Below are 23,174 nucleotides of genomic sequence, written 5' to 3'. Positions count from 1 at the left end.
CCTTGTGTCCTACATTTTCATTAGTCAATGCAGGGACACATTTATGTCACACATCATGTGACTGTAGATGTCACATGGCTTGCTTTAGATCTGACCATGGCAGCAGAGTGTTAGAAGATTTGTCAAGATATACAACATATCGTAACTTGTAAAATAATGCACACCATCATTCTAGAGAAAAGTAAGTTTCAAATGTGAGATTAATTGTTGGTCGATGTCACAGGACTGAAAGACGTTGTCAAGACTGACAGTTACCTTAAACTGAAACTAAAACTGAAACTTTTATTCTGAGAAGGTTTAAAGCTTCTGTTGTATGTGTGTTAAGGTCTTATTTGTAACTTGGAAAGTCTAAAGAGTTGGCATATGTATATTTATAATTACCAGCCTGACCACAACAGATACTGCATGAAAGCTTGAAAAGTTTCTGAACTAATAGTTTGATGATTGGTAAAGTTGCTCAGTGTGATTACTCTTATTGAGAGTTACGGGGAGAAACAACCCCAAAGATGTCAGACTAACGGTAAGGAACATCTATTGCTGTTCACCATTCGCATTAGATCTGCCCTAGCATAAAGACAATCGCGTGGTCTCTAGCAGTAAATCACTATAACCTGTTTTGAGACTCGTTTAACCAAAAGGATCCATGGCAATCAGGTCTGTATATGAAAAATAATCACATTTTCTATAGCCTCGTAGCAGCTCATGAGTTATAGAGAACAGGTCAGTTAATTTGTAGTAAATGCAGCTGACATTGATTTATGCTATGGAAGAATTAATGTGCATGTCAACATAAATCAATGTTTGTTAATGTCAATCTGACACTTTTGGGCCTGTTTCTCTTCATATCTCTCACAGATGTGTTGGTGGATAAGACTATGATTGGTACTACATGTGAAAATGGACACAGCATCATGTGTTATTTGCTAGTAAATTTTCTATGAAAGTTTTTCAACCTAGTTGTGTGTAGTGCTTCGTTAATCTGAGCTGAAGCACATCACCTCTGCTGAACTGAGGCACATCATCTCTGCTATACCTCTGCCAAGGAACATCACCACTGGTCTATGTTCATCCAGCTCTTCATTTAAGTTATTCAAATGCTCTCTGCCTGTCAGAAACAAAGGAGTATTAGATGTGAGCTTGGGGCATAGTAACATGTTGCATGTTATGCTTATGCATGTAGTATATTCATCCCATGTCAAGTAGTCTGTATTCCAAAGGGATGAAAGTTTGTAGAAAACAGCTTGAGCTTAAACTTATATGTTGGTACTCCATACAAATGTGATAAAGTGGGCACTTTGTTGCTTCAGTTTTTATAGCATCTCAATCAACACTTATTATTTTAATACCACTAACAATAATTGAATATTTTTGAGGACACCGATAAACAATCATTTCTTGTATGACGTAAGGATGATGTGGTCTAAAGATTGTTTTACTACTGATGTAACTTGTAAGTAATACAAGGTCAAACCTTACAGATCAATTCTTGCAAAATCTGTATGACTGTGAATGCACATGTATAACCATTACTTACTTTCAAAAAATTTTAAGGTATAAAGCAGATGTAACATAGCAGCCTAACAGACAATGGCCACATACTTACTCTTGCAGTCAGTGAAAGTGATTCGGCTTTCTGTAAATTCATTATATATCAAGTCATGTGCAAGCATGCCCCTACATGTATCTGAAGTTAAATAGATATATATGTATACATGAAGCATGGCTTATTGTTTGCATGCTGTGTTTATTCAAGTACAGCTGTGTATATGTGTCGTGAGTTGACATTACCTTCATAAATGAAGCCCTTTAACAATGGTAAGGCAGATTAGGAGTGTAGTCTTGCATGAAAATGGAGTACGGTTTTCTTACATTTCTGGCTTTTGTTTTGCTTAAAAGAAGAACATCCAACACGGTGAAGTTTGTGATGTAAGTCACAAGTTTCACTCTGCATTCTCAAAGGTCTATTTTGATGTTGTGTCCAGAATGGTAGTTATGTGCTAGATGGCCAGTCTATTAACTGGGTTGGGCCATTATTTGCAGCAGCCACCACAATTTCATGGTCGAAGTGAAACTAGTTGGTTGATTGCATTACATCTAAACTTGTGATTTTGTTCTTGGGAATGTTTGAAGAATAAGGGTACAGTAGTTGATGGAATTGTATCTCAATTTTCAGAGAGCTGACCAGTGCTAAATGGATCCATCCTCAAAGTTTTTCAATGGGTTGGTGGACTTGATGCTGATAGTTGGTGTGGATGAGCACACGGGACTGGTACTGGCTGGAGCAGGTGAAGACTCTGTATGTATACATAATGACATAACAATTTATGTCATTGTGTTAAATTCTTAATTCTTGTGCACCATTCTTAGGATTGTTTTAATAGTCTAGATCATGTATAACCCCCCCCCCCCCCCCCAAAAAAAAAAAAAACCAAAACAAATTGAAACACATGATATGGTTTAATGGGAACTGTGTTGGTTTGATAAATGGTCTTATTGCTCCAGTTGGCCCCTGAGCATACAATGTACATGGTGAATAATACAATTTGCAAAGATGAGGAGAACTAGCTAATTTTCATTTGTTATTTCATTGTGTAGTTTGAAGTCCTTTTGATCACTGCAACCAGTGACTGGGCATCAGCTTGTTAAATATGGTCCAAAAGGTTCACTGCAGAACCTCAAATTGTTATTTGTATTTTATTCACAGTAAGAAGGAAAAACATAAAAAACTTCATGTTAACCATAGTTGTAATCTACATAATGTATTTATTTATTTGGCTGGTATTGTACACCATATTCAAGAATATTTCACAACAGCCTGAATTATGGTGGAAGGAATCTGGGCAGGGAATCAGCACAGAATGGCCTTCTGGATGATGTACACTTTATTTACAGGTGGTCTATTCATCAACAAAGCTTTATTAAACTTAAATTGTACTTAACATAAGTTAAGTTGTACTTACATGTAGCAGAAATTAATTTATACTTAACATAAGTTGTACAGTTTGGTGTCAGCTTTATGTAAAGGTGGTCTGTTCATTTGACATAGCTTATTTTTATTTTAACATATTAATTTGTACAATTTTGGTGTTTTTTTATTCATTTATTTTTTCTACAATGTATTTTTCCTACATTTACTTTGTCTGCAGTGGGTAGATTTCTTTCAAGTTTCGAAGTCCACACAAAATTTGTTTCAATGACTAACCCTCCATTACATCCAATTCTAATCTACCAAATGCCATTCAGATAGCATAAATACGGAGCACAGGAAGTTATTCTTCACAGGTGCTCCTTGTATGGTGAAACCAGATGGCCTGGTGAAATGTTGAGGTCAGTGTCTTATCAAAGGGTGTAAAGGTGATCTATGTGATAAGTCTATCGTGCAACAATGATGTATTTTGCAGAAACATGAAGAGTTGGTAGAGGACTTATTCTTTGATTGGGAGTATGAACCTCATCTTCTTGTGGCTATCTCTCAGACAAAAGCTCTCCAGTTTTGCAATGGTGATGGAACAGATCCCTCATACCCACCCGTGACAGAAAAACCTGCTCATAACCAACCGAGCTCACAGCGTTACAGTGTACCTGATGGGATAGGCCGTAACAGAGTGCAGCCCAAGCCGGCAAGGCGTGGCTCAATGCATCCACTGCCTCATAGCACCACTTCACGCCCTCTTACACGAAGGACCATAAACTTACATCAGAACAGTCCAGTTCCAGATGAAAACATCAGATCTCTGCCATATTTTTGTTTCCCAGGTACTTGTATTCTAATTCCTCAACCTTTTCATGTATGAAAGGGCAACTTTAAAATTGATGTATGCACATTTTTAATTTGATTTTGGGAACAAAACTACTTTGATTGGGTTGGCTTTACAAAAAATACAATTTTGTCAGGCTACATAGAATAATGCCTTGAATATGCTTGAATAAACACCTTGCAAATATGCGAAAAGGTTGAAGAATTACAGCATACAATGTGTATTTGTTTAGAAATTGAGACCTTTACATTGCAATAAAGTGACATTGGAAACTGTTTTGCATTGAGGTGATGTATTAGAGGCGCTTGCCTTTCAGTCTCTATGACTCACGAAACGCGTGTTCAAGACTTGTTGTCTTCCACCACTTTACCGCTGCCCAATAAATATGACTGCCAGTGTATAAGTAAGTATGGCGATAAGCAACAATCACATAAACAAATGGTACTATGATGGCAAACTCAGCAGGTGCATTTTCAAATCATTTGTGCCTAATTGCTGCGGCATTTCTAGGGTGTTTTCTGGTGATATCGTTCCAGAACACTTTGTACTTGCTTCCACTAAACCAATTGTTATCCCTTGGGTAGTAACATATTTATATTTATGAAAGATACACGAATCTCAATGGAAACTGTCAAAATATCTGAAAAATTTTTACTGTACCACAGTATTCATTATTAGAATTAAGTTTCCTGCTATTTTAATGTGGAAATTTGTTCCAGAAAATGCAAAGATTTATCAGGAGCATCAGGAAGAAAGGGTCCATTACTTGGTTCTGACAGATGTTAATGGTGTTAAAACATATGCTGTCTGTCTCACTTTCTACAAGGAGTATGCCATAAATATGGTGAGATTAAATATGCACTGGTTAGATGGCATACATGCATACATTATATTTGGCACTGTCACTTGATTTACTGAAAGTACTGTCTTTGTGCTTTCAGAGGGAGAATATTTAAACTAATACAGAATTTTACTGGATGGCTAATAGTGGAGGGGATTTTCAAATTAAAGTCTAGGAATAGACTTGCTCGAATAAATATGCCATATCTAACATTCATCTTGGTCTTGGAATAGCCTGCACTCTTTTAAACCAGTGAGTACAGGTGGAGTGTCTGCATCCCTTTAAATATCTGGATTAAACATGTCAGATAGATCAGTGGAAAATTAATTTGCACCATGAGTGCAGCATGTTCAAGCAGGCACAAGTATTGGACAGTCCATTGGCAATTGGCAGGCTTGTTGAGGTGTTTTACTTGGTACTTCAGCATGGTGACTCAGTGAATCAGTATTTTTACCACATACATGTACATGTATGGTATTACTGGAAATGTTTTGTTACTGGTAGAATGATTTAAATACCATTGAAAGTGATTATTAAACTTACCTCATAGATCAATAAGTCCAAACAAGTCATTGAGTATTTATGCCCTTTCTTTGTTTATGGACTTTTTCTTCTTGTCGTTGCTAGTCTGCTGGGTTAGGATCCTGTCTCATCCCCCATGGACACCCTAACACTACAGGACAACCCTGGACCAAGGGATTTCTGCCCACCTGCTATGTCCTCATCTCCAAACACCCATACTTTACTGTGCTAAAGGAGTGTTTATCATAGTGAGTCTGTAAAGTTTGTTGATGGCCATGTCAAAGTCATTTAGTTAAAATCTTTAGATGAAAATCTTGTTGTTTAAACTTGACACTGGGACAAACTTTCAGATTATGTTAACACGCCAGCACAGTGCAATGACACAGGAGCCTCTCACCAGTGTCGTCCCTGTGAGATCAAGTACAGCTCATGCTAGCTTCCTCTCTGGTCGTATGTGGGAAGGTCTGCCAGCAGCGTGCAGATGGTCATGGGTTTCCTCCCACCATAATGCTGCCCGAAGCTGTATAAATGAAATATTCTTGAGTAAAGTGTAAAACATCAATGAAAGAGGAAATGCTGGGAGAAGAACAAAATTTAATAACATCACAAAATTGCAATTATTCCTGAAGAAGAAGGTTCTAGAAGAAAAGATTATTCCACATGAACAAATTTAAAAAGTGGTAAGCGAATACTACAGCTACATGATCAGACTTAAGATCTTTGGATTGAATTCTTGTTGGTTAAACTGGACTTTGGAATATACTTTCAGGTACTTTCTTACACTTTGAAGGAAACATTATTCCAAGTGAAAAAGCTAAGCCATCATAAGACTTCATAATTTCAGGTTTTCCATGTTTGTTTCTTGTATACCACAGTCTCTGTTGTGTGTGTTTCAGCATTCTACATGATATTACTACTGATCCTGATATGGAATATGACATTGTGAAGGAACGTGCTTTCCAGCTTATCATGACACCAGTTCCCCCTGCTGGCAACGTTTGCATTGTAAGGTCTTTTTTACACTTCAAGGATGTATATGCAGGGAATATCTTGCTCACTTTAGAATTTTCGTCTAACTACTAGCAGTATTGTATGTTATAAATCCTTATTGTGCTATTGGTGGTTATTGGGAAGAGTGTTTAGTTTTATTTATGTGATTAACTATTACTGAGAATGATTGTATTTGCGCGTAAATTGTAGTCAAAATTATAAATTATCCATTGACGTCTCACTATTGTTTTCTTCCCTGGCTGTCCCTAATAGGTGGTGTCAAAGAAATCCTGCCCCTGCTTGAGGATGTCTCTCATTGTCTCATTAAGGGTTCCTTCATTAAGTAAATTTCCCTTGAGTTCCCCTGAATATATGAGGCATATCATAGAAATCCTGCCCCTGCTTGAGGATGTCTCTCATTGTTTCATCGAGGAGGTCCTTAATTAAGTTCCCTGAAACTAGTTGAGGATGCTCCGAATATATGGGGCCGATCATAGAAATCTTGCCCCTGCTTGAGGATGTCTCTCATTGTTTCATCAAGGGGGTCCTTAATTAAGTTCCCTGAAACTAGTTGAGGATGCTCCGAATATATGGGGCCGATCATGGAAATCATGTCCCTGCTTGAGGATGTCTCCCATTGTCTCATCGAGGGGGTCCTTAATTAAGTTCCCTGAAACTAGTTGAGGATGCTCCAAATATTTGGGCCCATCATACAAATCATGCCCCTGCATGAGGATGTCTCTCATTGTTTCATTGAGGGGGTCCTTAAATAAGTTCCCTGAAACTAGTTGAGGATGCTCCGAATATATGAGGCCGATCATAGAAATCATGCCCCTGCATGAGGATGTCTCATTGTTTCATCGAGGGGGTCCTTAATTAAGTTCCCTGAAACTAGTTGAGGATGCTCCAAATATATGAGGCCAATCATAGGAATCATGTCCCTGCTTGAGGATGTCTCTCATTGTTTCATCGAGGGGGTCCTTAATTAAGTTCCCTGAAACTAGTTGAGGATGCTCCAAATATATGAGGCCAATCATAGGAATCATGTCCCTGCTTGAGGATGTTTGTGATTATCGGGTCATTGAAGGGGTCCTTTTGACAGCAAATTTCCTATGGGTTTCCCTGATAGAATATATGGGGTACATCAAACATGTTAAAGGGCATATGTCGATGCTTGAAGATGCTGTGTTGTCCATTATAAACTATAACTTTTCTGGATTTCCATAATGAAAAAAATTGTCTTCACACTGTGTCTATATTTCCTCAGTGGGCTAACAATTAACAACTCTTAGTGACTAAATGGGGACTTACGGAAGACAAATACACCTTTTTCAACTGGTGTGATCAGATGTGCGAATTGATCAGTATGTGTAATATGGTTTGCTTTGTTTCCTGTAGAGCTTCAGCCTGGAAAAGAGAGCACTCACCATTTGGCCTCCAGACTACCCAGACAAACCTGTTGTGGATTTCCCCCTTCACTTGTTATTCCAATGTTTTTCCTTGGACCAAATACTCACAGTCATTGCTTACATTCTTGTAGAGGAAAGGATAGTCTTCATCTCCTCAGATTACTCATTGCTAACTTACATCATGGAGGTAAGAAAACTGCCTTTAAAGAAGCAGTAAGCTTTTTTTACTGCGAAATAAAATAAACATGAGGTTTCAGAAGCAAAATTTTAGGTTAGATTTCAGATTACTATATATTTCACCTAAGGTTTGTTATGTAAATATGCTCATTACAAAGCACATAAAAGCATTGAAATAATACTTCTGTTGCACTAAAGTTTTTTTGATAAGAAATTAATCCAACTTCACAAAAACCCTTCAGTGGTCTGATATATGGTGGACGGCTCCATCAGAATTGAGCAATATGTGTCACTTCTAAGTAATAAATTTAGATGAAATCCAGTATGTTTTGATATATTTAGAAAAGAAGACATATATTTTTCATTATTTTCTGTTAAACTGACCTAAATTATTTTTAAAAAGTAAGGTTTTACTTATAATGTAATGTATTTAGTTCTTAAATTTCTTGGGAAGATTTATGTCTGTACACATGAGTTGTGGATGTGTTTATGTATGTTACTTACTCAAGGCATGTATATACCAATCTCTTGCTAGATTTTACCTGCGCATTGGTATTTTTCCATCTTAAATCTACAGTTTTTTTTATGTGATTACACTTACATGGTGTGGAAAATAAAATGTTTATTTTTCTTTCAGTCTTACTGACATGATGCCCTTTATCTTACTTTTCAGTCTTTCCAGCATTTCATCTTGCCATTCAAATGGCGTTACTCTTATGTGCCTTTACTCTCCAGCCGAAGCTTGGAGTTTCTGGAAGCACCAGGCACTTTCATGATGGGCTGCCACTCTCAGTTCAGACATGAAGTTGAACAGGTACTTTCAATTCACCAGTCATTAATATATCTTGCAATGAATTTTTTTTGTAGTTGTTTTTCTTAGTTTATTAGGGTTTGGTACCATATTCCTGACTGCCCAGGTTTATGAGTAGCGGAGATTCACTTTGCAGAGCCCAGGTACAACCATTACCGTGTACAAGTACAAAAATAAAAAAAACAACCTTGACTTGGTCATGGGTGAGGATTAGCATTTCACTTAGGCCCTCTGTTAAATATTTTTCATGAAAAGTGCATTTGTTCCAAAAAAAAGATACTATTAGTTGCACAAAAAGAGACATTGTTCTTTGGCACATGGCTATCAAGAAACCAGTGAATAATTGACAGATGCACACATACAGAGAGACCATAAACAAGTTTGATCAAATAGTATTAATCATGTAAACTGGAAAGTTAGTGAAACATTTATTTGCCTGCACAGATAGATGGGCTTGTGATGGTAGACATTGACCAAGGCAGGGTGACAGTGAATCAAACCATAGACAATGATGTGGAGAGAGAGGCCATGTTAAATCTGCCCAAGATTGCCTCGGACCCTTTCAGGAATGCATGTGAAAGGATTAAGTTCACCTTTGATCTCATGGAATTTTCCAGGTATTTGGAACATTTATAACTTTCGGTCAGGATCATTTGAGTGCAAAATTTTATGGATATTTGAAGGAACTATAAGTAGTATTGAATTAGACTTGTATGTTACTCCGCCTTTGAAAATGAAAGTTGTCAAATGTGACATTATATGGATGTACATGTATGAATGAAAGATTACTTTCTGTGTACCTTAGATTCTCTTGTAGAAATGTGATGTCTCTGCATTACATATGATATGCCTTTGGAAGAAATGCAATGGTGATAATTTTTTCAGGCCTTCATACTGTGATATCAGAGAATACCAAAGATTTAGAGAGAAAAAGATTCGGGAGTTCAATCGAGAGATTATCTTCAATGCACTGGCCTTGATGGTCAGTCTATTCAGGTAAAATGGTTGTTCTTGATCAAGTGTCTTTTTACACAGGGTCATGTCAGTCAAGCATATGAGTGATTTTCTGATATGAGTCATTTTTACTTTACAAAAAGCATTAATTTTACAATGAAGTGGTGTATTTAACTAAAGGTTAGCAAGATATTGTTTTATATAGATGAATGAACAAAACTTTAAGTTTTGCACATACTTATGAATGGATTTTGTGCACTTTGTTTCTTTAGAGGTTGACCCTATCAAGAGGGAATAGTTGTAGTGTTTTCCACAGTGTGGTTCAAAATGCCTAAATTCATTAAACCAGTTATTTGTATTTACCTTTGCAGAGGTGTGATAACTGAAATGAGAGTGGACTTGAAGAAGTTTAACAAAGATCACTTCCTCCAGATTCAATCTTCTGCAGACCGACCATTTTATGAGCGGGTTTGTACACTGTCAGATGACTGAAAACAAGTAAAATAGTAAAGGTTAAATAGCTGAAAGATAGGAAAGTGTAATGTATTTTACTGTATATACATAATATGTATGTGGTATGTATGTTACTGTGTATAGGCCTACATACATGTAGTGTGTCACACTGAAAAATCAAGAGAAAACTGGTTTTAGTTCAGTGGGTAAATTTGTGACATTGAATAGTTTAATCAGGGAATTTGGTTATCATGTCTTCCGAAAAAGCAAAAGTGGAATATGAGTCAATTCTGCAGGATGTTGGTGCTTATTTGCAGGTGATTAAGACAGACATGTTCAAGAAATTTGTTCAAGAACGTTTGAATGAAAAGAGAGATTATTGGTCAGAGCTTGAGATCGCAACGAGGATGTATGGTAGACCCGGCCAGTGAGTATCAACTATTCCTTACCATTGAAGATGCAATTCAGAAGTCATAAAGGACATAAAAACTGTGTCTTGAAAACGCATAACCCCAGAAAACTGGTCGTCTCATTTCTAAACATTACTTTAGTTATTTATTTGATTGGTTAAACATTACTTTGTTATGTTGAGAGACATTTGTAATTAGTATTTTTTTTTAGTACTTTATGTGTAGGCTTTTTCAAAGGGTGTAATAGCCAGTGGTGCATAATATAGAAAATCCTTTAGAGAATAGAGAAAATCCTTTAGGCAAATAAATAACAAGCTTTGAAAATTATGATGAGTTGTAATTGTGTAACACTTTTATTATGTTACTGCAGACGAAGTAGAACATCAATGTCAACAGGGCCTAGGCCAATCAAACGAGCTTCCACCCCAGCCATATTGACCCCTCATATAACAGTGGAGTTTGTCCGGTTTTTCCTGCCCACCCTTACAGAGTTTGGAGCCTATCTTCAGATGTGCCTGCATCAGCTTAACAGAACTGTCCATGTAAGACAATGTAAACTAACTTGAGACTAAATCCGAGACTAGTTGGAAAATGTAAATGTGTGTGGTAGCCCTAGCAAGTATGTGAGTTAATCAGTGTAAATAAAATTTCGGAGTGCATGAATTGTAGAGATGTGACCACATTTACTATGCTAATATACTATGTCCTGGAAGATAAGAGGATTGGTTTGAATTGAATAACTGAAAATGCTGGTATCAAGTTTCTGTGACTGGGTTGGATGTCCGGTCTTCAGCATAGCATTCTAGTGAGGCATCACAATAAACTTGTCGGCATTGGGCAGACTGGCTTACTTTTTGTACAGAATATCATAATAGTAATCTGACTTAAGAAATGTTGAACCCAGCAAAAACAAACAAAAAGCCTATTCTGTAAAAGCAAAACTTGGGGACAGATTGATCAAGGCTTAAGAGTTGTGTCATCTTCATGCCATAGGAATGTCGTGATGTGATCCAACGAGCACCTTACCTCTATCTACGGGCGATGTTCAGGGTGCTGGATGGGAGACCTGTGGATGCCATAGACGACTGCTTCCAACTCATCTCTAGCACTGCCAGGATCTTCCCTAAAGAGTAGGCTGTAATATTCTTAGTTCTGAACTTGTACCAGAAGTGTCCTGTCATAAACATCAGTCAATCAAATACATAGAGGCGCTCTCGCTGAAATGTAGCCAAGTGATAAATCAATGCAGCTAGTATGTACCAGGTATGACGCTGTTACAGAAGACATGACCAAAAATAAAATTTCGGAAGTCTTACAATGTAATAGGAACATCCTCTTAATTGTACACTTCTGTAATTGTATTTTTCAATTCCTGCAGTTCATACCTAAATATACAGTTGTTTTCTGTTCAGGTTAGTGATGGGCCTTTACAGCAACCTGAGTAAACCTCAGCTTGAACAGCTTCAGAAAAGACCCTATTTCAGGATGACAGATGTTTTCTCTGATGAACTGAAACCTGAGCCGGCAGCCAGGGACTGGAGAGACATTGGTGAAAGTCAGCTTCCCTCCAAGGATGTCGGTCAGTCATGAATGTATCTCATGTTCAAGGAGTAAACATATGTGTCTTCCAACTCATCAGTGTTTGTTGGACAGACACTTATACCTGCATTTCCTTCCACACTCAAAGATATGCTGTTTAAGACATGGTCATCAGACAAAATTTGCTGTGGTTAAAACCCTCACACCTTGGCAAGCAAAAGCTTAAACTGTTGCATCATGAGATGCTCACAGTATGAGATGACTTACACTCAGTATCAGTAAATACCCAACAATGTTGTAAATACACATGCATTTGACAAAGTTTGTCAAGGAATTCTGAATGTTTCTTTAAAATTTTCACATGTAATGCCAACAGGTACTTTAACATTTCAGACAAGGACAAATTTGCTGAGTGCATTGTATCCATGGAGATAGCCTTGGATTATGACATCATCCAGCGGCTATTTGAATCCTTGACTTTATTTGGTGTTAAACTATGTAAGTAACTACCACAGTTATATAAAAGACAAACAGTATTAATGCCAATAGTTCAGCAGTGTTAACCAAGTAGATTGTATCAACAAATTAAGAGGATTTGCAGTACAGGTACTTCAATTGATATACTGTTCCTGTGTGCTTTACCACAAGATTTACAAGTTTATAGTGAACTAGAACTGAATATTAGATTAATCATTTAAGCATAAATATATACAAGTAACTGTAGTCATCATATTGAATTGGGACTTGGTACATGCCTTCAACACAGTAAGTTATGGATCAGCTTTGGATCTCTACCTCCATTTTTCACAAAGTTCTGGCCTTTGGGTTTTTTTTTTCAAATGGTTCATCTTATTGGATTGGGAATTGCTTTCCTCAAGACAGTTCATTGAATTTGAACTCCATACATGGCTTCACAATCATGACTTTCAGATTAAATTTGATTTTTGGTCTGTTTTGTCCATTTTCAACAAAATTAGGGCCATTTTTATCCTGTTTTTAGACTTTGACAGTTTTGAAATTATTTTTAAATATGTTTCTTTCTGTTGAATTGAAACTTGATACGTAGATTCCCTATGACAAGCTACAGAGTATATCTGAGTGTCAGGCTGTTTCATCCTTTTTTAAGAAAATTATGGACATTTTTGTTATGTTATGGACTTGGATGTATGGCTCAGACCAGTAGGGAACATGAAAACAATACTTCCAGAATGCAGAAGAAAACTACATTAAACATGTTGAAAGATTTAAACAAATAATGACAGCAATTTCTTTCCCATATCTTTAAATTCCCAGGTGTTGACCCTGTGACCTTTGAGGTGTTCCATGACTGCTGGCAGGAAAATAAATCCCAGACTCAAGGAATAAAGGTTCAGGACGGCAAGCTGGACCATGAAGAAAGTGTGCTGAAGGTCTCACCTTTAATCAAAACTGACTTTGGCAATGGACGAATAGCTCTCACTTGCAAAAGGTAGGTGTTCAGAACATTCACAACAGAATATTTCAGGAATATAATAGAACAGAAAATTCTCAGTTGTCGACATGATGTGGTGCATGATGTGAAAAAAGATGTCCAAATGGCAAAATTATTTAGCAAGTATTTTTGAAAATGTTTAAAAACTTATCAAAAGTATACACTTTAATTTTTATTTTTACAGACTGTTTTTCCTGAAAGATGTTTCCAACAACTATCAAGAAATCATCAAACTGCGAGAAATTGAGCAAATAGAGAAAGTACAGATGCCAACATTTCTTCTATCAGATGTGGATGCTTTGAGAATTTATGGAAAAGGTGAGTGACATCTTGATGATGATAAGTAATATTTTGGAGGCCAGTTTGTAATATTATAATATAATTCATTACGAATGATTATTTTTTTATTTTATTTTTGTGTCAGCTGACTTATTTTTCCATTTTCTACAGGTACTAAATGAAGAATATTTGATGACACTTGGCATCACTCTCCCATTTTTGTGGAGTATGTTCTTATTTGTATTGCAGACAACTCAACCTTTGTGGCCTGTTTGAAAGATGAGAGGAACTGTTGGTTTATGCTGCTGTCAGAAATGTGGTCTGGGAAGCAGTATGCTGATGGAACCCTGGACTTTGGCGCTATTCAACAGGCAGCTCAAAATGTGCTGCTTATTGATGCTGTCATCAGAAGGTAAAGCTTTCTTATATGTATAGTTCAGATTCAGTTGAAATATTGTTGAATTCTCTGAGGTGTATAAAAGGGATTGTGATTGGCCTTTTTCATTTCTTTAAACTTTACTTTGACTTGAAAGACTTCCCAGAAAGAAAGGTTTGTTTTGCTTCCTGTCAAAAACTAGGTCTTAGATTAAGCATGAATACTCAGAATGTTTTTGATCACGGCTGTGTGTGTCAGTATGGATTATCATAGCTTAGTAGATGATCATTATGTGTAATTCCCTGAGCAATATTCAGACAGGAGGTATGGAAGCGAAAAAATTTGTAATTGAACAATTCATGGTGTGCATCACAAATGCTTCTAGTGATGTGGTGTGGGTTTGTCTGAATTGTGCTCTAAAGAATGTACTATGCAGAACACAACAAATTGCCTGTACATGTACATGTCATTTGGTCTTGACGTCCTTGGACCTTGGTTTAACAGTGGTCAAGAGGATGATACATGCCATCACCTGGATGTTGGGAAAGCTGCAACAAACCTCTGCTTCTTCACTCTTTGTCGAGAAGAAGGTCGCCACAGACTGCCTAAAGTAACCATGGAAACCTTGCAACATTGTGTTGATCCAAACATGAGAGAGAAAGAAAAGAAAACAGTAGAGTCTCTTCTGTATATCCCTGGAAGTAAGAATTATTAATGATCTTGCATTCTGATATCAATTTTTATACAGAGCAGCGAACATGTATATCACATAATGTTTTCCTGACATAATGTATTTGACCTAAAAATTCTCTGAGAAAATAGAGACTGATACATGACATAAAATGTTAGTTTTTGTGCTGAAACTTTAATTTTGCTGGTAGGATATCATCCTACGTTCCAGTTAAAAATCAATTTAATGAGACTGTCAAAATTTTTAAAGGTTCTGTACTTTAACACCTTTCTGATGCAGTAGACAACCATCTTGAAATATGTAAGTCAGCAACATTATACCTCACAGGACATAACTTCCTGTCTGTTGGAAGTTTTCTAAAAGCTTCATCAGGTTTTACTTCTATTTAATGTATCTGCAGCATCTAAGTAGGCCTGCCAAATGCCTTGTTGTTTTTCTGATAGAGATAACAGATGTCCATTTATATGGTTTAGATGGATAAATATAATTTTCCAAGGACTATTACAGAATGGTATGTCTCATATTAATCTGTTTTTGTTGCAGACCACTGTTCGGAAGATGGCCGACCCAAGCTTTGGTGTGGGCTGGGAAATGGAGTGATCAAAGTTTACGATGCCGGCACTTTACAGCTGGATACCAGTTTCACAGAAGCCAGAACAAGAGTGGTAAATCAGTTAAAATTATTACAGCATTTCCTGGCCAAATTTTAAATCTGTTGTGATAGAAAGATTGGATCACTGTTTTAAGCTGTTGATCAGCCCCATTCCAATCTTTGAACCAACATGGTGTTTCAAAATCATGCTAAAAATGGGAGTGAAAATTCAAATTGTGCTAGTAAGAGTGAACTAATCTTTAATCAGTTAGACATTACTGTTGTTAAAAGTTGCCTGTTTTGGATGCATTCATCTCTTGTTTAAGTGTATTGCAGTGTATGTTTTGTATGATTTACAGGTTTGAATCCTTTATTCATAGTGTAAGTGTTTATTTGACAATGCAGAACAAATATATTAACACACTGATTGAATGATTATAATTTGTGGTGCGCACAATACATTTTTGGTAAAGTGGAGGAAGAGTTGATTGTAATATTCCTAAATGTGAATTACTGTAATAGAAACAGCAATTCACAAATTAGACTAAGTCACCTTTGGCCTTATCTATGTATCAGATATGAAGGAAGGTGCTGCATTTTTTTATTTTCATCAATCATGCTTTTCAAGGTTACTTGCCCATGTGAAGCAATTTAATCTTCATAGTCATTAGTAAGATACTCTGCCATATGTAGGGGTCAGTTTGAGATAAACCACAGTTTATTCTAATCACCTCTAACCGAACATAATCACTTGTCTTATGTCACATTTTTCAGTATTTCAAATCAATATTTCACATAGTGTTACACTGGTTAACTGTTACCTTGCTTGATTAGTATTTTTATATTTGTTAAATGCATGATTTGTGTCTTTTCACATTTTTTTTTGGGTGTTTGTGTTGTGTTGATGTTGGGATGTTGCATTTCACCTCATCCTTAGGTATGCCTGTTGGCTGTCGGAGACAGCCAGGTATGGGCAGGATCGTTTTGCATTTACATCATTGATATGGGGTCTGTGACATGTGACAAGACGTTGATGGAACACCATGACCTTGTGTCTGATATGGTTCTAACAGAGGATAACAGGTTGGCTTTTTATTTAATTACTTGGAATTTTCAATCATATCAACATGGTTGAATTTTATATATCCCATGAAAGCCTTAATAAGAAAACCATAACATGGCTTTGGCTTATTAGTGTCATTTATGGCGTGCCAAACCACAAAGTAAATTTTGGTCATCTTAATATTTTTTGGACAAAATATCATTGCATTTACCCTCCCCTTTGTATTCCTATTTCCAAATGCAGGAAAAGTCATTTATTTAATTGAAATAATTAATGTTTGTGTATTGTGTCTGCCTGACTGAGTTTTAGTATTTGTGTGTGTCTACCATTGGCCTAACTAATTCTTCAAACTTTCCAACTGCAACCAATGTTTATGAAACTTTTATAAAGCTTACATCTTTAGTTTAAAAATGAATCATTTTTAGTGTCATTTTCATAATAATTTTATGCATAAATTCCACTGGAAAAAGTGCTTTAAAGGTGAAAAAGTTAAAGATTTACATTACTTCGATATATTTGGTTGTGGACTGTTGAAATGATTATCCCTTGCAAAGATTTTCATAGTATGATCTGCAGTTTTCTTCCATACACTATCACATGTTATGGCAATGGTTTATATGAAACAGATGTTTTATTACCCTTAGCACTGCACCAGCCCTTGAATAAAGTACATACATTTTACAATAAACCACCATAATATTATCACACATGTTTAAAAAAGTATTTTGGGAAAATATGAACTCTTAATTTGTTATCAGGAGGTGGTTGTATGGGTTATTCCATGTACCTTTACAAACTCTGTATATCACTGTTTTGGAGCCCATAACACACTTTACCAAAGGGAATAAATTGTTGATTTCATTGTTGTCTGTTTAGCATACATGTGATTTGGTATGACTTTCGGACGCATTATCTGTAAGTGCCTTATCACACCTGAAAGTTTATGACCAATGAAAGGCTATACCAAGATCATGAAAAAAAATTCTCACGTTAGTTTAATTCACTTTTTTACATTAACTCTCAATCTCTTACCTGTGGTAGAGTATCATTTTCTAATTAAATCCTGAATAACTTGTTGAACACCCGTGGTCTTGACCTACAGTGTATCTTCCATGTAATATTATATTCCTTTACTTTCTGTCTATATCACAGCTATGTATACTCATGCAGTGTGAATGGAGAGATCTGTAAGTGGGAGACTGAGACCCTACGGCTTGTACAGAACATAGAGTTGCCAAAGGTTGCCTCCCTTGTCAGTATTCATCTTCAGAACGACACCCTTTGGTGCTGTAAGTATGTTATGAAAACTTTTTTTTTGTAAAGCAGAAAACAAAATACTGAAAATTTAAATGATTTGCAAAATTAAATTCAATACAAAGATTTAAACATTAGAATTGAACAATTCCAATATTTCTAGGGTTTCCATGGCTACACATATGACAGTTGCAGTTGTTACTATAATTCGACAACCTTTTCTCATGTTTGCAAGGTGTTTGTTCAGTCATATTCTGAAGATATTGTTCTTTGTCAGCTGATAACATTATACTTTTTGTGAAGCCCTGAATCCAACCAATGTATTTTTGTCTCCAAATTCAAATTAAAAATGTGCGTAAATTGCACTTAAAGTTATTGTTTCACATGCGAAATGGTTGAGGAATTAGGGTAAGTGTTATTTAAATGTAGTTACTTCTTTGTCCATCCTTGAACACCACGGAACATTATTGGATGCCATCATTATTTGTTTATTTGTACATTGCATATACATGCATAAATTGTAAGCTGTTAAGCTTTACTTTCTTTTTTATTTATATCCAAGTCTTTATCCAATTATCCACATTTAAAATTTTCTTTACAAAATTATGAATTCTTTATAAACAAGTATATATTGAGTTAATAAGGTTATAGCAATTTGTCTTCCAGGTACAAAGAGAGATATATGCCAGCTAGCAGATGATGGAACAATCATGAAAAAACTTACATACAGCGACAAGACAGGACATCCAATCATATTAGATTGTTTTCTGATCCAGCCAACAGGAGAGGTATGTTCATAGAAGGTAGATTGTGCTATGAAGGTGTGAGTGTTTGATTTAAACTTTATAGAAACAAACTTATTCATACACTTTCATTTTCACATGTACTTAAGTTCATGGCATGCCAGAAATTGCTACATCATCCAGAAGTGATGTAGGCTATTGTCTTTAATAAATAATGTGTGTTTGACCTAAAATGTTGCCCATGGCTAAGTATTTTGCTTCTAAAAATGTTTTTTGAGCAAAAATGTAGATAATATACTTTTAAATGCTGTGATGTTCATGTGTTCAAATTGCTAGTTCTGCCAAAATACATTGTCAGAAAAGCAGTATATTGACCTTGTTCCAAAAATGACAGATATATAAAGATTTCTAAAGAATAGTTTCCTGTTGACACTTATTCTCATTGTGAGTTATGTATGGTACATATATATTGTTAACTGTAAGGTAAGTCCTGCGCACTGTTGTATTAATATTTAGTGCTTCTTCATTAGATTTGACACTGGTCATTATATTATTGTTATGTTTGTATTCTTGTGATCTTAAAACTTGAACAGGGCTAAACATTGTTAAACAAGGAACAGTGTATACACATTCAGGGCTTTATTTTATTTTGGAATTTCGTTTTTGTACATTGTGATTTAAAATTGGTGGTATGGTGTAAATTTGTAGATAATGGCTGGGTGCAGCAGAAAAGGGCAGGTTCTTGTTTGGGATCCAGATAGTGAGAATATCATTCAGACGTTTGACTTTGAGGACTGTCGAGGCATCAGCAAAATGGTACAGGTGGACAACAAGGTGAGTTTAATGTTTCACCTCTATTTCTGCTAAGTGCATATTACAAACTGCTGATTACATATGAAGGTTTTTATCTTTCAGAGTGAACTCCCCACACCTTTTATAACTAATTAGTAAAGCAAAATTCAGTGACTCAACATAATGCTATATGCCAGATTGAATCATTAGATTTATATAATGACCAGTTTACAAAAGTAATATCTTATCATTTATTCAAAATTTCTGGATCCAGATGTGATTAATGTCAAAGTTGTGCTTTTGTGTTTTATATAGCAACAAAGAATGGGAGTGATTGATGTTTAAATTGTGCTTTTGTGTTGAAGCTTGAATGGAACATGCTCTGTTTTTATTGTATTCTTCTGATTTTGATGTCAGTGGGAACAAAGGATGCTATGCTTTGTGTGTTTTGTGTTTTAGGATTGGGTGGCAACCATGGGTGCTATACTTCTGATTCACACCCGCCATTAGGCAGAGCGTATTATGTTATAGCGACTCTGTCTGTCTGTCTGCCCGTATTTCTGTCAAGCAATTTCTCCAGTTGCTTTTCACAAAAGGTTAAAATTTTTGGTGAATACATAGATACACAGGTGACGATGTGTCACGACTCACATTTGTCCATTTCCGCAGTTGTCATGGTAACCAGATAGCTATTTTCCTTATATGTACTATATAAATAGATATGATTTCGTATCCGGGCTACAGAAGTTTTCCACATAGAGTTTTAAGTTTTGCTGGATACATAGACACACGGGTGGCAGTGTGTCGCAACTTACATTTGTTCATTTCCGCAGTTGTCATAGTAACTTCATAGCCATTTTCCTTATAAATACTATATAAATAGACATGATTTCCTGTCTGGGCTACAACTCCAACGGTTTTCGGCATAAAGTTTTCATTTTTGGCGGAGACATTTGTCCACTTGTGTGGTTGTCATGGTAACTACATACCTATCATCAAGACCCATCATCAAGATCCATGAAGATTCGCCTCAGGGGTTGTGCTTACCACAATGCTGCTAGTGTTCTTTTATACATTTAAAACAAATGCATTTGTTGAGGCGTATGCTGTGTTCACCTGAACTCTTGTTGTGTTTTAGAATTGGGTGGCCACCAGGAATGCTATACTTTTTGTGCTTTAGGATTGGATGGTAACAAGGGATGCTGTATTTTTTTGTGTTTTGTGTTTTTTTAGGTTTGGGTGGCAACTAAGAATGGTACAATTGTTATTGTGAACACTGACACAAACAAAGTGGACAAAACCCTGCAGGGCCATGAAGATGCTGTGCGCTCAATGTGCTGTGCTCAGAGCCGTTATGTTATCACGGGCGCAGGAAGTCGTGACGGAAAAATAGCAATTTGGCGGGCATCTGAATCAGAGAAACCTGTGTCACCTTCCACAGAGTCAGAAAGTCCTCTTTCTGAGACGTTGTCAAGTTTAGGTCAGTCTCCAGAGGAAAATGGCAACATGGCAGACATGATGCCACAGGTTGAGGAAGAAGCTTGCTGATTAACACAGTGATCTATCTTCCATTATAACGTTCAGAGAGTTCTCTATGATAGGCTATCATAAGCTGGAAAGAAATCACACTTTCTGAACTGAGATAAATGAAAATTGTGTTGTTGAAATTGTCAGAGGAATTTATCACCTGATAAGGGATAGGAGATATACAAACATTCTTGTTGCTATGGTAACGATATTGAGATGGTTCACAATATATTTTACATCAGTAATCAAATTCGAAATAAAGTTTGTCTGAATTTTCTATGATCATTTTTACTGTAATGTGGTGGCCTTAATTGGTCTTGTCTACCAGTAAAATTTTAAATCGTATGAAATTTATACCTATTAAAAGGTTTGACCAGAAATAAATCACACATATATGGACAGCCTACAATTTGCACAAAATGCCATATTTATCATGAAATAATAGTTTTAAGAAAATTTTACTTTTTTATGAGTCCAAACATGGACATATATATCTTCTTTACCATGTACTGTGTAATAGTAAGGTTTTATTGTAAATCCAAATGTGCATATGTGATGTTGTTTTGTTACACTGTAATTATTTTAATGTACAGGTAGAAACAATTGCTATTGTTCAATAGATGTCTCTTCTTATATGTTTAAAATTACATAAAATGAAAGTGTGTGGTATGGATATGAAATTTTGCTCAAGTAATCATTCCATATTATTATAAAGAGACTCAGTACAACATTTTCTATACTTGAAGATTATAATTTGGGCATATTTAGATCATACCCCATATAAGGTAGAGGGCCAATATGTTGATTGAGGGTTGACTTGGAGTATGAAAATGCTAATATTTTAACCTTTTTTAGTCTCATATGTTTTTATTGACATGTGAAAGGATCATCATATTGTGGAGAAAATGGCAAGGCAACGTAATGTTAGTATGCCTCTGTTATATTATATAACTGATATACTGATATTATTTTTAATGACTGAGAGTATTTACTTAATCCATGTAATGGTGGATTTAAGTGAAATCAACTGATGGTTGAAGTTGTCAGTCAAGTTAATAACTAAAAAATAAAGGTTTGATTGTTGCAGTAAAACACAATATATGTCTGGGGGAAAATCCCAAACTACCAATCTTTCATTCATTAACTCACATCAACATAGCCAAAACAGTCTGGTGTGTAAGCATAGGAGGTAAGCTTTTGACTATTGAGAATGTTTTATTCAAGCATCCGAACTGTATATTTCCATTAAACGTGAAATCTTGTCTAATTAGTATGGGATCCATTGTCAGAACTGCGTGCAAGTTGTTAGCACTTTGATTGAAAAAGATTACAACGTAACATGTATTAGAACATCCTATCTGTTCTTTCACCCGGAAAAAACTCGTTTGGCTAGGCCATCACAAGTGCAAATCTTGGAAACAACAACAAAAATGCACATGACCACATTTTATGTGGTTCCTGTCTGTCCATTGCTTTCTAGGCTGAAGAATCAACAGGTGCTTTGGAACTGTTTGTTCAGCATGTGAATGGGATGTGTCATGACATTTCATGGGCTGTGATATGACATTTCTCGGGGTGTGATATGACATTTCATGTCGTTTTATTTGACATGAATGTCATTGGTGTGATGTGACATGAATGTCATGGGGTGTAATATGACATGAATGGCATGGGTGTAATGTGACGTGAATGTCATGGGGTGTGATATGGCATTTCATGGGTTGTGATCGTGATATTTCATGGGGTCTGATATGACATGCATGTCATGGGGTGTGATATGACATGAATGTCATGGGCATTTCATGGGGGTGTGATGTGGCATTTCATGGGAGTGTGATGTGGCATTTCATTGGGGTGTGATGTGGCATTGTATGAGAGTGTGATGTGGCATTGTATGGGAGTGTGATGTGACATTTCATGGGGGTGTGACGAGACATTTCCTGGGGTGTGATGTGGCATTGTATGGGAGTGTGATGTGGCATTTCATGGGAATGTGATGTGACATTTCATGGGGGTGTGATGTGACATTTCATGGAGGTGTGATGTGACATTTCATGGGGTGTGACGTGACATTTCCTGGGGTGTATGACGTGGCATTTCCTGGGGTGTGATGTGGCATTTCATGGGGGTGTGACATGACATTTCATGGGGTGTAATGTGACATTTCATGGGGTGTGTGACATGACATTTTATGCGGGTGTAATATGACATTTCATGGGCTGTGATGTGACATTTCATGGGGGTGTGATATGGCATTGTATCTAGGGATTGATGTGGCATTTCATGGAGTGTGATGTGACATTTCATGGTGGTGTGCTCTGGCATTTCATGGGGTGTGATGTAACATTTCATGGGAGTGTGATGTGACATTTCTTGGGTGTGTGATGTAACATTTCATGGGGTGTGTGACGTGACATTTCATGGGGGTGAGATGTGACATTTCATGGGGTGTGATGTGACATTTCATGGGGTGTGATATAACGTTTCATGGGGTGTGATGTGACATTGTATGGGAGTGTGAT

At 36.3% G+C, this 23,174-nt stretch overlaps 1 protein-coding gene across 2 annotated transcripts; it reads left to right on the top strand.

Annotated features, from left to right (window-relative positions):
* Positions 1 to 108: 108 nt before the first annotated feature.
* On the top strand, positions 109 to 22,817 carry LOC135470441 (DENN domain-containing protein 3-like). Of its 2 annotated transcripts, none has more exons than XM_064749392.1 (26): positions 109 to 181; positions 2,174 to 2,285; positions 3,402 to 3,756; positions 4,478 to 4,602; positions 5,227 to 5,369; positions 6,018 to 6,126; positions 7,510 to 7,707; positions 8,371 to 8,511; positions 8,953 to 9,125; positions 9,394 to 9,504; positions 9,834 to 9,930; positions 10,233 to 10,342; positions 10,696 to 10,867; positions 11,319 to 11,455; positions 11,738 to 11,904; positions 12,258 to 12,362; positions 13,158 to 13,332; positions 13,520 to 13,653; positions 13,864 to 14,026; positions 14,495 to 14,691; positions 15,225 to 15,346; positions 16,211 to 16,356; positions 17,489 to 17,625; positions 18,257 to 18,378; positions 19,042 to 19,167; positions 20,359 to 22,817. In XM_064749392.1, the coding sequence occupies exons 2-26, from the start codon at positions 2,253 to 2,255 to the stop codon at positions 20,671 to 20,673; spliced, it is 3,813 nt and encodes a 1,270-aa protein (XP_064605462.1). In that variant the 5' UTR covers positions 109 to 181; positions 2,174 to 2,252; the 3' UTR covers positions 20,674 to 22,817. The 2 variants fall into 2 exon arrangements, with proteins under 2 accessions (XP_064605462.1, XP_064605461.1); XM_064749391.1 differs by having other exon boundaries at positions 2,174 to 2,296.
* The last annotated feature ends 357 nt before the right edge of the window (positions 22,818 to 23,174 follow it).

This window comes from Liolophura sinensis, chromosome 7 (genome assembly GCF_032854445.1).
Source record: "Liolophura sinensis isolate JHLJ2023 chromosome 7, CUHK_Ljap_v2, whole genome shotgun sequence".
Lineage (NCBI taxonomy): Eukaryota > Metazoa > Mollusca > Polyplacophora > Chitonida > Chitonidae > Liolophura > Liolophura sinensis.
The sequence above is the reverse complement of the archived record's forward strand: the minus strand, read 5'-3'. Positions and strand labels throughout refer to the sequence as shown.